This window comes from Pristiophorus japonicus, chromosome 19 (genome assembly GCF_044704955.1).
Source record: "Pristiophorus japonicus isolate sPriJap1 chromosome 19, sPriJap1.hap1, whole genome shotgun sequence".
NCBI lineage: Eukaryota > Metazoa > Chordata > Chondrichthyes > Pristiophoridae > Pristiophorus > Pristiophorus japonicus.
This window is the reverse complement of record NC_091995.1, coordinates 4,070,528-4,088,577: the sequence shown is the minus strand read 5'-3', so window position 1 is coordinate 4,088,577 and position 18,050 is coordinate 4,070,528. Positions and strand designations below refer to the sequence as shown.

Below are 18,050 nucleotides of genomic sequence, written 5' to 3'. Positions count from 1 at the left end.
CGCCCCTCCCCCAATCACCCAATCAAACAGCATTTCTTCCCCATCGCCCAGATTTTTAGACCAAATGAACTCAAAGTGCTGGGAGAAACTGCTCCATTCTTCTTGATGCCTCTTATGATTCTGTTCTCCCCGGGTTTTACAAGCAACAGCATCCAGGAGACTGATTGTAATTCCCAGAGACTCCAGGGGCAATCCTGGAAGGTTGGCAACCCATAGCAGGAGAGGGTGGGGATTGAGCAGGTTTTTCCGGCTTGTAGCTATTTGGTCTAGGGTTACTGTGTCGCGCACCGTGCTCTGCGGGGGAGGGGGGGGATTGAGGGGGGAGGGGGGTGGATTGAGGGGGGAGCTGAGAGATGCCTCTTTCCCCGCGGGTGCTGATGCCTGTGCTGGTGGTGGCCTTGGGCTTTGGGTTGGTGCCTCCTGATGTGGAAGGAGGTGGGCAGCTCGCAGCCTGTGTAAGAGCGGGCACGGGCCATCTGTTCAATGGGTCGGGTCTGTCACTCCCTCGGTTCAGTTGGTGCTGATCACCCCTTCTGTTTCCCACCGCTGGTCCCACACCTGCAGGGTGTGGTCACTTACTTATCGAAATATCTGTGATAATGAGGGGGCTCGACAAGGTGGATGCAGAGAGGATGTTTCCACTCACGGGAGACTAAAACTAGGGGGCATAGACTCAGAATAAGGGGCTGCCCATTTAAAACTGAGATGAGGAGAAATTTCTTCTCTCAAAGGGTCGTGAATCTGTGGAAGTGTCTGCCCCAGAGAGCAGTGGAGGCTGGGTCATTGAATATATTTAAGGTGGAGATAGACAGAATTTGAGCGACAAGGGAATAAAGGGTTATAGGAAACGGGCAAGAAAGTGGAGCTGAGTCCATGAACAGATCATCCATGAGACAGGATTAATAAGCAATCTCCTTGTAAAGGATCCCCTTGGATTAAGTGATCACAGCATGGTTGAATTTCAAATTCAGATGGAGGGTGAGAAAGTTGGATCTCAAACCAGCGTACTAAGCTTAAATAAAGGAGACTACAAAAGTATGACGGTAGAGTTGGCAAATTTGACTGGGAATATAAAAGTGTAGCACGGTTGATGAACAGTGGCGTACATTTAAGGAGATATTTCATAACTCTCAAGAAAAGTATATTCCAGTGAGGAGGAAAGGGTGTAAAAGAAAAGACAGCCATCTGTGGCTAACTAAAGAAATAAAGGACAGTATCCAATTTAAAAACAAGGGCATACAAAGTGGCCAAAATTAGTGGGAGGACAGAAGATTGGGAAGCTTTTAAAAGCCAGCAAAGAATGACGAAAAAAATGATTAAGAAAGGAAAGATTGACTATGAACGCAAATTAGCACAAAATATATAAACAGATAGCAAGAGTTTCTATAGGTATATAAAAAGGAAAAGAGTGGCTAAAGTAAATGTTGGTCCCTTAGAGGACAAGACTGTGGAATTAGTAATGGGGAACATGGAGATGGCAGAAATTCTGAACAAATATTTTATATCAGTCCTTACGGTAGAGGACACTAAAAATATCCCAACAGTGGATAGTCAAGGGGCAATAGCGGGGAGGAACTTAACACAATCACAATCACTGAGGAGGTGGTAATTAGTAAGATAATGGGACTAAAGATGGATAAATACCTTGGACCTGATGGCTTGCAACCTAGGGTCTTGAGAAGTAGCGGCAAGGATAATAAATGCATTGGTGGTAATTTACCAAAATTCCCTGGATTCTGGGGTGGTCCCAGCAGATTGGAAAACTGCAAATGTAACGCCCCTATTTAAAAAATGAAGCAGACAAAAAGCAGGACATTTTAGACCAGTTAGCCTAAAATCTGGGGTTGGGAAAATGTTGGAGTCCATTATTAAAGAAGCAGTAGCAGGACATTTGGTAAAACCTAATTCAGTAAGGCAGAGCCAGCATGGATTTATGAAGGGGAAGTCATGTTTGACAAATTTGCTGGAGTTCTTTGAGGATGTAACGAAAAGAGTGGATCAAGGGGAACCAGTGGATGTGGTGTATTTAGACTTCCTGAAGGCATTTGATAAGGTGCCATATAAAAGGTTACTACACAAGATAAAAGTTTACGCGGTTGGGGGCAATATATTAGCATGGATAGAGGATTGGCTAACTAACAGAAAAGAGAGAGTCGGGATAAATGGTTCATTCTTGGTTTGGCAATCAGTAACTAGTGGGGTGCTGCAGGGATCAGTGCTGGGACCTCAACTATTTACAATCTATAATGACTTGGAAGAAGGGACCAAGTGTAAAATAGCCAAGTTTGCTGACAATAAAATGATGGGAAGAAAAGCGATGTGTGAGGACATAAAAAAATCTGCAAAATGACATAGAAAGGCTAAGTGAGTGGGCAAAGATTTGGTAGATGGAGTATAAAGTTGGAAAGTGTGAGGTCATGCACTTTGGCAGAAAAAAAATCAAAGAGCAAGTTATTATATAAATGGCGAAAAATTGCAAAATGCTGCAGTACAGCATGACCCGAGGGTACTTGTGCATGAAACACAAAAGGTTAGTGTGCAGGTACAACAAGTGATCAGGAAGGCCAATGGAATCTTGACCTTTATTGCAAAGGGGATGGAGTATAAAAGCAAGTACGCCTTGGTACAGTTATACAGTGTATTGGTGAGGCCACAACTGGAATACTGCGTACAGTTTGGTTTCCATATTTACGAAAGGATATACTTGCTTTGGAGACAGTTCAGAGAAGGTTCACTAGGTTGATTCCGGAAATGAGGGGGTTGACTTATGAGGAAAGGTTGAATAGGTTGGGCCTCTACTCATTGGAATTCAGCAGAATGAGAGGTGATCTTATTGAAATGTATAAGATTATGAGGGGGCTTGAAAAGGTGAAGGCAGAGAGGATGCTTCCACTGACAGGGGAGACTAGAACTAGGTGGCATAATCTTAGAATAACGCGTTGCCCATTTAAAACTGAGATGAGGAGGAATTTCTTCTCTCAGAGGGTTGTGAACCTGTGGCATTTGCTGCCTCCGAGAGCTGTGGAAGCTGGATTATTGAGTCGATTTAAGACAGAGAAAGACAGTGTCTTAACCGATAAGGTTATGGGGAGCGGGCAGGGAAGTGGACCTGAGTCCATGATCGGATCAGCCATGATTGTATGAAATGGCGGAGCAGGCTCGAGGGGCCGTATGGCTTAATCCTGCTCCTATTTCTTTTGTTCTTATGTTCTTATATGTTCTTTTATCCGCAACATAACTAAAACCGCCTATTTCTGCTCCGTACCATCGCCCGTCTCCGCCCCTGCCTCAGCTCATCTGCTGCTGAAACCCTCATCCACGCCTTTGGTACCTCGAGACTTGACAATTCCAACGCGCTCCTGGCTGTCCTCCCACATTCTAAACTGGAGGTAATCCAAAACTCAGCAGCCCATGTCCTAACTCGCACCAAGTCCCACTGACACACCACCCTGTGCTCGCCGACCTACATTGGCTCCCAGTTAAACAATGGATTGATTTAATAATTCTCATCCTTGTTTAAAAATCCCTCCATGGCCTCGACCCTCCCTATCTCTTTAACCTCCTTCAGCCTCACAATCCCCAAAATATCTGTACTCCTCAAATGCTGCCTTCTTAGCCATCTCTGATTTTAACTGCTCAAACATCGGTGGCCGTGACTTCAGCTGCTCTTTCTCTTTATCTCTGCTCTCTCCCTCTCTCTCCCTCTCTGTCTCCCTCTCTGTCTCCCTCACTCCTACCACCCCCTCTCTCTCTCTCCGACCCCCTCTCTCTCTCTCTCTCTATCTCTCTCTATCTCTCTCTATCTCTCTCTATCTCTCTCTCTTTGTCTCTCGCTAACGCTCTCTCTGCTCTCTCTCTCTTTGTCTTTCTCTCTCTCTCCCTCACTCTCCGTTCCTCCCCCACTCTCACACCTTCTCTCCCTCCCTCCGCCTCTCCCTCTCCCTCGATCACGCACACGATGGGAATTGAGTCTGGGTGCTGGCGCTGCCCACAGAGGGTGAAGGTTCTCCTTGCTGGTCCCTGTTTTGCACCACAGGCCCTCTACCTCGTTCCACATGGCCATTATTGAAATGTGAGCCTTGCCAAATGGAATTGCAAGGGGGTGGAGTATAAAAATAGGGAAGTCATACTACAACTGTACATGATATTGGTGAGGTGAGGCCACACCTGGAGTACCGCGTACATTTTTAGTCTCCGTATTTAAGGAAGGATATACTTGCATTGGAGGGAGTTCAGAGAATGTTCACTAGGTTGATTCCTGAGGTGAGGGGGTTATCTTATGAAGAAACGTTGAGTAGGTTGGAGTAGCAGATACTCATTGGACTTTTGAAGAATGAGAGGTGATCCTATTGAAACGTATAGGATTCTGAGGGGGCTCGACAAGGTGGATGCAGAAATCATATTTCCACTCATAGGGGAAACTAAAACTAAGGGACATGATCTCAGATAAGGGGCCGCCCATTTAAAACTGAGATGAGGAGGAATTTTTTCTTCTCAGAGGGTTGTAAATTTGTGGAATTCTCTGCCCCAGAGAGCTGTGGAGGCTGGGTCATTGAATATATTTAAGGCGGAGATAGACAGATTTTTGAGCGATAAGGGAATAAAGGGTTATGGAGAGCGGGCAGGGAAGTGGAGCCCAGCCTAGGATCAGATCAGCCATGATCTTATTGAATGATGGAGCAGGCTCGAGGGGTGAAATGGCCTACTCCTGCTACTATTTATTATGTTCTTGTATTAGTCCAGGCTTCTGGATTACTAGTCCAGTAACATAACCTCTATGCTACCGCACCATACCTATCTCTATATACTACTGGCTGAGCCAGCGGGAGAGGGTGAATTGTTTCAGGAGAAATCCCAGTGCGCGGTAGCAGGTAGCAGTTGCGGTGAGGAATAACGCAGTGTTGATGATAAATGTTTTTTTGATTTGTTGCAGAAAATGAAAAGCTACAGATTGAAATCGGTGAGTACCCGTTAATAATGGAGAGCTCGATCTGATGGTGACTGGACACCCAGGGTTGGTTGAAATGCAGTAATGAAGTGTGCGGGAAGAATGCTCGTGGACTGTAACTGGGGACCAGAGATGTAACACATTGATTGGCTCACCGTGGATCTCCCAATAGTTTGTACAGTCAGAAAGGGAAGAAAGAACTTGCATATTTCACGACTTCCGGACGTCCCAAAGCGCTTCACAACCAATTAAGTGCAGAAGAACAACAGAGATAAAGCGCTTTGGGTCTTTCTGCTGCTGTGTGAGGCGCTACAGAAATGCAGTTCTTTTTCCGTCTTTTTCAACCCACACGAGCGAAAGTGATTCATCTGCTCATTTATTTCATTGCTGTTCGTCATCATCATAGGCAGTCCCTCGAAACCGAGCAAGACTTGCTTCCACTCCAAAAGTGAGTTCTCAGGTGGCTGTACATTCCAATACGGGAATTACAGTCTCTGGTTGCTGGTGGTATTTCTCCAGCAGGTTGAGGTGTCTACTGTATATGGTCCAAGTCTCTGAGCCATACAGGAGGGCGAGTGTCACTACAGCCTGCTGTTAGTGGGAGCTGGTTGTGCGCACAGTGACTGCTGTGTTTCCCACATTACAACAATAACTTTAAGACACCCCGAGGCAGTCTGACACTGAGTCAGGAGCTACAGAAGGACAACGGGGGAGAAATTGGCCTCCAGTTAGCGCCTCCAGGGGGCGGTAATGGGGCGCTGAGGGAATCACCGATGCCCGCGAACTTCCCTGGCGGTTTTGTGCTGGTGCTAACAATTAGTGCCACGCTCTCCTGCGCCCCATAGATACACTTCCCTCGGAGCGCTGGAGCTGAAGTTCCTTCGAGGAGTAAATCGTTTTCGCCCAGCGACAATTTTGAGCTCCTTCAAAAGTTAATGACCCGAACGGGGTGCTACACAATTTTTTCATGACCATTTGCCACCATTTCTAACACGGATTTTATTTTCTACTTGCAGGGCAAGAGAAATTAAAGATGGAAGGAGGTAAGTGACGGAAAGGCTCGCGATGTGCTTCTTGCCGCATTTCCATGGACCTCACAGCGGGTCGGAGGGGCCAGGTCTGGTGTCGGACATCCGGTCAACAGCCCAAAGCAAATCAAATGGAAATCGTGCCTCATTTAACTGACGGCTTTCTCCTTTCTTTCAGAGTATGAAAACCTACGCAAGGAGATAGGTAAGAAAATAGACGCGTGGGTAACGGGGCAGATCTCCCATGGGTGGCTGGATAAGATGGTCACGGAGAGGGAGAAACCTGGGTAAAGGGGACACAGTGAGGGAGATACCCCGGGTAAGGGAAAACAGAGAGGGAGATACCCTGGTAAGGGCGGCAAAGAGAGGGAGATACCCTGGGTAAGGAGGACACGGAGAGGGGAGATGTCCTGGTTCACGGGGATACAGAGAGGGAGATACCCTGGGTAAGGGGGTCACAGAGATGGAGATACCCTGGGTAAGTGGGACACGGAGAGGGAGATACCCTGGGTAAGAGGACACAGAGAGGGAGGTACCCTGGGTAAGGGGGACACGGAGAGGGAGATACCCTGGGTAAGGGGGTCACAGAGAGAGAGATTCCCCTGGGTAAGGGGACACTGAGAGGGAGATACCCTGGGTAAGTGGGACAGAGAGGGAGATGCCCTGGGTAATGAAGACTTAGACCTGAGAGATCCCCATGGATAGGGATCTGACACTGGAAGGGGGTCGGGACAATTGTGCAGCAACACAATCGCTGCATTGGTGGCAGGCAATGCCCGAGCCCCCTCTCCTGCCCAACCCTATCGGAACTCCCCTGGGGCTGATCTTGCACACCGTGAGGGGCCTGGCATCAGGTGGCTCTGGGTGTAGGCCTTGGGCCTTCCTTATCAGTCTGGGGAGGGAGCGTGTAGGACTAGAGCCTGTATGGCCGCTGACAGCCCTGTCTCACACTTTATATTTGTTTGTCTGTTTCACTGAAAGCTAAAGAAGCGGGGAAATCAGGTGAGGTGTGAGCACGCACTGAGTTCAGTGAAATACCGAGACGGTTTGTACTGTAACATTTCCGTTGTGTGTCATACAGTCTTAACACCATTTAAATCAAAAGGTACAGACACTACCACTTGTACCACCCATGCTTATAGCCATCTGTACCAGGCGATGTCCCATAACCATGTTATCATCATCATAGGCAGTCCCTCGGAATTGAGGAAGACTTGATTCCACTCTTAGAGTGAGCCCTTAGGTGGCTGAGCAGTCCAATACAAGAGTCACAGTCCCTGCCATAGGTGGGACAGATAGTTGTAGAGGGTAGGGAAGAGTGGGACAGGTTTGCCACGTGTTCCTTCCGTTGCCTGCGCTTGATTTCTGCATGCACTCAGCGATGAGATTCAAAGTGCTCAGTGCCCTCCCGGATGCACTTCCTCCACTCAGGGTGGTCTTTGACCAGGCACTCCCAGGTGTCAGTGGGGATGCCGCACTTTATCAGGGAGGCTTTGAGGGTGTCCTTGTAATGTTTCCTCTGCCCACCCTTGGCTCGTTTGCCATGAAAGAGTTCCGATTAGAGCACTTGATTTGGGAGTCTCGTGTGTGGCATGCATACAATGTGGCCTGCCCAGCGGAGCTAATCAAGTGTGGTCAGTGCTTCAATGCTGGGGATATTGGCTTGCTTGAGGCTGCGAATGTTGGCGCATCTGTCCTCCCAGGGGATTTGTAGGATCTTGCGGAGGCATCGCCTCCACCAACCTGTCCTCGCCGCACAGCACTGCCCCCGAGTCATCAAGATCCATGCCACGGCCCTGGAGAACGTGAACCATTTCCTATATCTCGGGAGCCTTTTATCAACAAAAACATTGATGAGGAGATTCAACACCGCCTCCAGTGTGCCAGCACAGCCTTCGGCCACCTGAGGAAGAGAGTGTTCGAAGACCAGGCCCTCAAATCTACCCCCAAGCTCATGGTCTACAGGGCTGTAGTAATATCCGCCCTCCTGTATGACTCAGAGACATGGACCATGTACAGTAGACACCTCAAGTCGCTGGAGAAATACCATAACCATAACCATCACCATAGAAACCAGTTATAACAGCGCTACTTACCACGAATAAAGTGGCCCAGCTACTGGGTAGAATTTGGAGAATTTTAGCTATGAGGACAGATTGGATAGGCTGGTATATTTTCTTTGGTACAGAGGAGGCTGAGAGGAGACGTTGCTGAGGTGTATAAAATTATGAGCTGGATAAGAAGGATCTGTTTCCCTTGGCAGAGGGTCAACAATCAGGAGACAGAGATTTAAAGAAATTGGTAGGAGGTATTGAGGGGAAATTTCTTCACCCAGAGGGTGGAGGAGTCTGGACCTCACTGCCAGAAAGGGTGGTAGAGGCAGAAACCCTCACCACATTTAAAACTGAGATGAGGAGAAATTTCTTCTCTGAGGGTTGTAAATCTGTAGAATTCTCTGCCTCACAGAGCTGTGGAGGCTGGGTCATTGAATATATTTAAGGCAGAGATAGACAGATTTTTGAGTGATAAGGGAGTAAAGGATTATGGTGAGTGGGCAGGGAAGTGGAGCTGAGTCCATGATCAGATCAGCCATGACCTAATTGAATGGTGGAGCAGGCTCGAGGGGCTGAATGGCCGGCTCCTGCTCCTATTTCTTATGTCTCTTATGTAAAAGTACTTGGATGGCCACTTGAAGTGCCGTAGCCTACAGGACTATGGACCAAGAGCTGGAAAGTGGGATTAGACTGGATAGCTCTTGGTCGGCCGGCGTGGACACGATGGGCCGAAATGGCCTCCTTCCGTGCTGTAAATTTCTATGATTGCAGACAATTCTTCAACGTGAGTTGTTCAGTTTTATCAAACGCTGATACTCGGATGGGGTCCCCGAGAATCTGCTGCACTGAGAATTTTCCTCCCGGACCGGAACAGATCCCGGAGCTGGAATTGAAAAGGTTTCTGGTAAAACCCTCGGTGGTGATAATCGACATGGTGAAACACCACTGGGGGAAACTTGACGTGCGGGTTGGGTTTGTTCCGCGCCAACATGCCCCTCCCCCATCCCCGTCCTCCACTTCCGTGGCTGAAGGGAGTGGGATTGCACGGGGTGCCAGGAGTTATTTATTGATCGTGGCTCGGTGTGGCGTCAGTCGGCAAGCTTACAGAGTCGCACTTACAAAAAAACCTGTCGGCCGTTTGACACAGGAGTCTGAAATTCTCTGAGGGTTCTCGGTAGAAGACACACTTAAACCCCAACTTGTGATCTTCACCCAGTGTTTACTTCGCTGCAAATTGAAGTTCTGGCCTTGGAGGGATATAACTTCACCTGAGCAGCAGAATAATACATTATGCATGGTGGCACAGTGTAACATGCCATGCCACACGAGGTCCTTCAGTATAACAATTACTTAAAAGAAAATACTATCTTTGGAATAGGTTATTTTTACAATATTTTTAAAAAAAATCTCTGATGCAGCAACGCCTCTCGAACTAGGGGGCACAGTCTCAGGATAAGGGGTCAGCCATTTAAAACAAGATGAGGAGGAATTTCTTCACTCGGAGAGTTGTGAATCTTTGTAATTCTCTATCCCAGAGGGCTGTGGATGCTGAGTCTCTAAATATATTCAAGGCTGAGATAGACAGATTTTTGGACTCTGGGTGAATCGAGGGATATGGGGATGGGGCGAGAAAGTAGAGCTGAGGTAGAAGAACAGCCATGATCTTATTGAATGGCGGAGGATGCTCGAGGGGCCGTTGGGCCGACTCCTGCTCCTAATTCTTATGATGCTCAGCTTTTGAGTTCAATTTCTGCTATAATTAATGTAATTGTAATAAACTGCCTTGGACCATGTATTACAATTTACTCTCCCATCTCCTTTTCTGTCCAGAATGCGAGAAACTGCGGCAAAAGTTTGGTAAGTGATTATTCACAAAATTCCGCATGTTGGGATTGGGGCTTCAGGTTGTGATCGACTAGATTTTTAATAGGGATTGTGTGTTCATGAATTACTAAACATTGGGCACATTGTTCTGTGTTAGCTCCTGGTGCTATTGGGTTACCTGGTTCACTGTTAATGGGAAAATACCTGCCCTGTGAGTGTTTGATGGGACAGTGTAGAGGGAGCTTTACTCTGTTTCTAACCTGTGCTGCACCTGTCCTGGGAGTGTTTGATGGGACCGTGTAGAGCGAGCTTTACTCTGTATCTAACCCCGTACTGTACCTGCCCTGGGAGTGTTTGATGGGACAGTGTAGAGGGAGCTTTACTCTGTATCTAAACCGTGCTGTACCTGCCCTGGGAGTGTTTGATGGGACAGTGTAGAGAGAGCTTTACTCTATATCTAACTCTAGCCTCGCCTATCAAGATTAGGAAGTTGGGTACGTACTTGCCCATGACTTTCGAATGACCATTATAAATAAAGATATGAGGGCAGAGTTGGCTGAAGTGGAGTGGGAAAATAGATTAACATGGAAAATAGAAAATAGGTGCAGGAGTAGGCCATTCGGCCCTTCGAGCCTGCACCTAAAATGTAGGATGGTTGATGAAAACTGGCGTACATTTAAGGAGATATTTCACAACGCTCAAGAAAAATATATTACAGTGAGGAGGAAAGTGTGTAAAAGAAAAGATAGCTATCCGTAATTAACTAAAGAAATAAAGGATGGTATCCAATTAAAAACAAGGACTTACAAGTGGTCAAAACTAGTGGGAGGACAGAAGATTGGGAAGCTTTTAAAAGCCAGCAAAGAATAACTAAAAAAAATGATTACGAAAGGGAAGATAGACTATGAAAGTAAACTAGCATGAAATCTAAAAACAGATCGCAAGAGTTTGTATACGTATAGAAAAAGGAAAAGAGTGACTAAAGTAAATGTTCGTCCCTTTGAGGACGAGACCGGGGAATTAGTAATGGGGAACATGGAGATGGCAGAAACTCTGAACAAATATTTTATATCTGTCCTTACGGTAGAGGACACTAAAAATATCCCAACAGTGGATAGTCAAGGGGCTATAGTGGGGGAGGAACTTAACACAATCACAATCACTAAGGAGCTGGTATTCAGTAAGATAATGGGACTAAAGGCAGATAAATCCTCTGGACCTGATGGCTTCATCCTAGGGTCTTAAGAGAAGTAGCGGCAAGGATAGTGGATGCATTGGTTGTAATTTACCAAAATTTCCTGATTCTGGGTACATCCCAGCAGATTGGAAAACTGCAAATGTAATGCTCCTATTTAAAAAAGGAGGCAGACTAAAAGCAGGAAACTACAGATCAGTTAGACTTAACATCTGTGGTTGGGAAGATGTTGGAGTCCATTATTAATAGAATAGTAGCAGGACATTTGGAAAAGCAAAATTCAGTCAGGCAGAGTCAGCATGGATTTATGAAGGGAAAGTCATGTTTGACAAATTTGCTGGAATTCTTTGATGATGTAACGAACAGGGTGGACAAAGCAAAACCAGTGGATATGGTGTGTTTGGACTGCCAGAAGGCATTTGACAAGGTGCCACATAAAAGGTTACTGCACAAGATAAAAGTTCACGGAGTTGGTGGTAATATATTAGCATAGATAGAGGATTGGCTCACAAACAGAAAACAGAGAGTGAAAATAAATGGTTCATTCTTGGGTTGGCAATCAGTAACTAGTGGGATGCCACAGGGGTCAGTGCTGGGACCCCAACTATTTACAATCTATATTAATGACTTGGAAGAAGGGACCGAGTGTAACGTCGCCAAGTTTGCTGATGATACAAAGATGGGAAGAAAAGCAATGTGTGAGGAGGACACAAACCTTCTGCAAAAGGATATAGACAGGCTAAGTGAGTGGGCAAAAGTTTGGCAGATGGAATATAGTGTTGGAAAGTGTGAGGTTGTGCACTTTGGTAGAAAAAAATCAAAGAGCAAGTTATTATTTAAATGGAGAAAAGTTGCAAAGTGCTGCAGTACAGCGGGACCTGGGGGTACTTGTGTGTGAAACACAAACGATAAGTATGTAGGTACAGCAAGTGATCAGGAAGGCCAATGAAATCTTGGCCTTTATTGCAAAGGGGATGGAATATAAAAGCAACGTAATCTTCCCACAGTTATACAGGGTATTGGTGAGGCCACACCTGGAATCCTGCGTACACTTTTGGCTTTCATATTTAATAAAGGATATACTTGCTTTGGAGTCAGTTCAGAGAAGGTTCACTAAGTTAATCCCGGAGATGAGGGGGTTGACTTATGAGGAAAGGTTCAGTAGGTTGGGTCTCTATTCATTGGAATTCAGAAGACTGAGAGGTGATCTTATATAAACGTGTAAGGTTATGAGGGGGCTTGACAAGGTGGATGCAGAGAGGATGTTTCCAATGATAGGGGAGACTAGAACTAGGGGCATAATCTTAGAATAAGGGGCCGCCCTTTTAAAACTGAGATGAGGATGAATTTCTTCTCTGAGGGTTGTAAATCTGTGGAATTCGCTGCCTCAGAGAGCTGTGGAAGCTGGGACATTGAGTCGATTTAAGACAGAGATAGACAGTTTCTTAACCGATACGGGAATAAGGGGTTATGGGGAGCAGGCAGGGAAGTGGACCTGAGTCCATGATCAGATCAGCCATGATCGTATTAAATGGCGGAGCAGGCTCGAGGGGCCATATGGCCCACTTCTGCTCCTATTCCTTATGTTCTTATGTTCTTATATGTTTCTACATCCGCAGCGTAACTAAAACCGCTTATTTCCACTCCGTAATATCGTCCGCCTCCGCCCCTGCCTCAGCTGATCTGCTGCTGAAAGTCTCCTCCACACCTTTGTTACCTGTGGACTTGACTACTCCAAATCACTCCTGGCTGTCCTCCCACATTCTAATCCAAAACTCAGGCATCCAACTCGCACCAAATCCCACTCACTCACCACCCTGTGCTCGCTCACCTACATTGGCTCCCAGTTTAACAATGGATTGATTGAAAAATTCTCATCCTCGTTTACAAATCCCTCCATGGCCTCGACCCTCCCTATCTCTTTAACCTCCTTCAGACTCACAACCCCCAAAATATCTGCACTCCTCACATTCTGCCCTCTTGGCCATCTCTGAATTTAACTGCTCAAACATTGGTGGCCGTGCCTTCAGCTGCCTGGGCCCCAAGCTCTGGAACTCCCTCCCTAAACCTCTCCGCCTCTCCATCTCACTTTCCTCCTTCAACCCGCTCCTTAAAACCTCCGTCTTTGAACAAACTTTTAGTCATCTGCCGGAATTTCTTCTTATCTGGCTCGGTGCCAAAAAAACTGTGTTTTTCTTGCAATACTCGTGAGAAGCACCCTGGGACATTTTTGCTCCATTAAAGGTGATATATAAATACAAGTTGTTGTTGCAGTGGGAATCTGTGATGGGAATTTCTCAGGATCCTTACACTGGTACAGACAGATACTAATGGGAGGACTTATCAGGAAAAGTTGTAAGCGTGTCGTTCTCATCTCCTTCCGCTGGTTGAAGCGAGAAGTCCAAGTCCCTCTGAGCTTTTGTGTGTTGTACCATTTATCGACCCGCCTATAAACCTGGCCACGCCCCCAGATCGGGATAATGAGCATGGCGGGTTTCTGCCCATTGTGCCTGTTTGAGGAGGTTCTTCAAATTGAATTGTTTTTAGGGGTACAGGCACTAGTAGGCACGTTTCAAAAGTTTTTAAATATTAAAAAAATACGTAATTTACTAAAACTGACTTCTGTACACCAATGAACCAATAAATGGTTCAGAACATTTTTTAAAGTCATTTTCAGTGAATTGAAATCAGATTACTTACAGGTGAAGGGCTGGACACTTAATAAAATGCTTATTTTTGTGATAATTGAATGATACAGCACAGAAGGAGGGTATTCGGCCCATCGTGCCTGAGCCAGCTCTTTGGTCGATCTATCCAATTAATCCCAGTCCCTGCTCCTTCCCCGTAGCTTTGTAATTATTTCCCTTCAATTCTTTCTCCATTTCTCTCTGGAATGTTACCACTGAATCTGCTTCCACCGCCCTTTCAGGCAGCGCATTCCCGATCACAACAACTCGCTGTGAAAAAGTGTTTCCTCATGTCGCCTCTGGTTCTTTTGCCAATCACCTTAAATCTGTGTCCTCTGGTTACCAACCCTTCTGTCATTGGAGACAGTATCTCCTTATTTACTCTATCAAAGCATTAATGATATTAATACCTCTATCAAATCTCCTCTTAACATTCTCTGCTCTAAGGATAATGTAGTGTCTCTGCACTGTATTATAAAGTCACACGAGGCATATACTGCAGACAAGGTCACTCATGACCTGCAACGTTATTCCCAGGACCAAGGAGTGCTGAGCCTGCGTGGAACCTCCCTTTAAGTACCTGGCTGACCAGGTGAGGAGTGTCTCCCACAAGTTCACCCCCTGTGGTCAAGGTGTGTATTTCACAGTTGTATACAGTGCACAGTGTTGTTCCATATTGGTTACAGTTATGTGAAGGTTACAAACATGACATCACCTCCCCCCTAATGTCTTTGGGTCAAAGATTGAGTCTTTCAGGCGGTCGACGCTCTCTCGTGGAGCGCCGCAGTTGTGGCTCTGGTGGTTGGGCCGTGGCACGCGTCCCTGTCGCCTAGTTGGTTCCGGCCTGTCCGGGCTGGCCACAGGGACTGTGCATGCTGTTGAATGTCCTTGTTGCTCGTTCACTGGCAGTGGTGTGGTTGCTATCCCATGGTCTATTTCAGGTTCCTCAGTGTCCATGCTGAACCTTTTTCTTACCTGGTCCAGATGTTTGCGGCATATCTGCCCATTGTTTAGTCTGACCACTATGACCCTATTCCCTTCTTTGCCTATTACAGTGCCCTCAAGCCACTTAGGTCCCAATGCGTGATTGAGAATGAATACAGGGTCATTAATTTCTATGCATCTCCCCACTGAGTTGCGATCATGGCACTCGATTTGGGACTGGTGCTTGCCCTCAACAATGTCCGACAGAGCAGGATAAATGAGGGACAGCTGCATTTTAAGTGTGCGTTTCATGAGTAGTTCCGCGGACGGGTCTCCCGTGAGCGAATGCGGGCGGGACCTTTAGGCCAGCAGGAGGTGCAATAGGCTGTAGTAAAGAGAGGGTCCTTGAATCCGGAGCATGCTCTGTTTTATGATTTGAACCGCACGTTCCACCTGGCCATTGGAAGCCGGCTTGAACGGCGCTGTCCTGACCTGTTTGATACCATTACCCGACATAAACTCCTGGAATTCATAGCTAGTAAAGCACGGGCCGTTGTCGCTAACCAGGATGTCTAGCAAGCCGTGGGTCACAAATACCGTGCGCAGACTCTCCACAATGGTGGATGTCGTGCACCAATTCAACATGATGCACTCGATCCATTTCGAGTATGCATCGACAACAATCAGGAACATTTTTCCCATAAACGGGCCCGTGTAGTCTACATGAATGCGTGACCATGGCTTGTTGAGCCAGGGCCACGGGCTGAGGGGTGCCACACTAGAGGCATTTCCCAGCTGGGCACACGTCGTGCACCTGCGAACACAGTGTTCGGGTCTGAGTCAATTCCCGGCCACCATACATGTGACCAGGCAATGGCCTTCATTAGCACGATGCCTGGGTGCTCGCTGTGGAGTTTCCTGATGAATGTTTCCCTTCCTTTCTGGGGCGTGACTATCCAGCTGCCCCATTGTAGGCAGTCGGCTTGGATGGAGAGCTTATCCATCCATCTGTGAAACGATCTGATCTCCTCGGGGCACGCCCTGTGTGCAGACGCCCAATCCCCAGTCAGGACACATTTCTTTATCAGTGACAGGAGGGGATCTCTGTTGGTCCAGATTTTGATCTGGCGGGTTGTGATGGGGGAGCCTGCAGTGTCGAAAGCCTCAACGGCCATGACCATCTCCACGCTTTGCTCCGCTGCCCCCTCAGTGGTCACCAGTGGGAGCCTGATGAGCGCATCAGCGCAATTTCCGGTGCCTGGCCGGTGCCGTATGGTGTAATCATACGCAGCCAGCGTGAGAGCCCATCGCTGTATGCGAGCTGACGCATTGGCATTGACAGCCTTGCTGTCGGACAACAGCGATGTTAACGGACTGTGGTCCGTTTCTAACTCGAACCTTCTGCCAAAAAGGTACTGGTGCATCTTTTTTACCCCAAAGACACATGCGAGTGCTTCCTTTTCAACCATCCCATATCCCCGTTCTGCCTGGGATAGTGACCTGGAGGCATAGGCCACAGGTTGAAGTTGGCCCTCATCAGTACTCTGCTGCAACACACACCCAACCCCATAGGATGATGCATCACACGTTAACTCCAGTTTCTTACAGGGGTTGTACAGAGTCAACAACTTATTAGAACAAAGCAGGTTCCGCGCCAGATTGAAAGCCCGTTCTTGATAGTCCCCCCAAAACCATTCACAACCCTTACACAGGAGCACGCGTAGTGTCTCCAACAATGTACTTTAGTTTGGCAGAAAGTTCCCGAAGTAGTTCAAGAGTCCCAGGAATGACCACAACTCCGATGTGTTGCCGGGCCGGGGCACATGACGGACGCCCCCGTTTTGGATTCGGTAGGCCGGATCCCGTCTGCGGCAACCCTCCTGCCCGAAAACCCGACCTCTGAGGCCAAAAACACACACTTGGGCTTCTTTAGTTGCAAGCCTACTCGGTCCAGTCGGCGTAGCACCTCCTCCAGGTTGTGGAGGTGTTCCTCGGTGTCTCGACTCGTGATTAGGATGTCATCTTGGAATATGATTGTGCCAGGAATAGATTTAAGCAAGCTTTCCATGTTCCTCTGGAAGATAGCGGCTGCTGAACGAATGCCAAACGGACACCTGTTGTAAACAAATAGCCCCTTGTGCGTAGTGATGGTGGTTAGTAGCTTGGATTCTTCGGCCTGTTCCTGGGTCATGTAGGCTGAAGTGAGGTCCAACTTGCTGAACAGCTTTCCACCTGCCAGCGTGGCAAAAAGGTCCTCCGCTCTCGGAAGCGGGTATTGGCCCTGTACTGATACTCGGTTGATGGTGGCCTTGCAGTCGCCACAAATCCTGACCGAGCCATCCGCTTTAAGGACAGGGATGATGGGGCTTGCCCAGTAACTGAATTCAACAGGCAATATTATGCCCTCTCTTAGCAGCCTGTCCAACTCACTCTCAATTGTGTACTCTCTTCCTCCATTAATAAAGCCAAGGATACCATATGCTTTCTTTAACAGCCTTCTCAATTTGTTGTACCACCTGCAAAGATTTGTGTACATACCCTCAGGTCCCATTATTCCTGCACCCCCTTTAAAATTTTACCATTTAGTTCATATTGCCTTTCCTCATTCCTCCTACCAAAATGTATCATTTCACACGTCTCTGCGTTAAATTACGTCTATCATTTGTTTCACCATTTCACCAGGCTGTCTATGTCTTCCTGAGGTCTGTTACTATCCTCCTCATTGTTTACGACATTTACAGAGTTTGTATCATCTGAAAACTGTGAAATTATGCCCTGTATACCCAAGTCCAGGTCATTAATATATATCAAACAGAGCAGTGTTAATAAGGACCCCTGGGGACCACCACTGTCTAATTCCCTCCAGTCTGAAAAACAACCGTTCACCACTACTCTCTCCTTCCTGTCCCTTCGCCAATTTTATATCCACGCTGCCACTGTCCCTTTAATCACATGGCGTTTAATTTTGCTAAGAAGTCTCTTGTGTGTTTTGAAAGTCTATATACACATCAACCACACTACCTTCATCAACTCTCTGTTACTTCATCAAAAAACTCGATCAAGTTCGTCAAACATGATTTGTCTTTAACAAATCCATGCTGACTTTCATTTATTAACCCATATTATCCAAAGGCCAATTCAATTTGTCCGAGATTATTGTCGCTATAAGTTTCTCCACCACCGACGTTAGGTTGACTGGCCTGTAGTTGTGAGGTTTATCCACCCTCCCCTATTTAAAACAGCAGTGTAACATTTGCAATCTGCCAGTCCTCTGGCACTAACCCCAGATCCAAGGAGAATTGGAAGATTGTAGCCAGAGCCTCTGCAATTTCCACCCTTACTTCCCCCAGTAACCTAGGATGTATCCCATCCGGACCAGGTGACTTGTCT

The 18,050-nt window shown here is 47.0% G+C and overlaps 1 protein-coding gene across 2 annotated transcripts in view; it reads left to right on the top strand.

Annotated features, from left to right (window-relative positions):
• The window catches only part of LOC139229629 (zinc-binding protein A33-like), a 38,794-nt gene that overhangs the window by 16,641 nt on the left and 4,103 nt on the right, over positions 1–18,050 (top strand). For both annotated transcript variants that reach the window (XM_070861144.1, XM_070861143.1), the window contains 4 exons: positions 4,934–4,960; positions 5,965–5,991; positions 6,155–6,181; positions 9,861–9,887. In XM_070861144.1, coding sequence (XP_070717245.1) covers positions 4,934–4,960; positions 5,965–5,991; positions 6,155–6,181; positions 9,861–9,887 — 108 coding nt within the window. The remainder of the gene's footprint in view (positions 1–4,933; positions 4,961–5,964; positions 5,992–6,154; positions 6,182–9,860; positions 9,888–18,050) is intronic.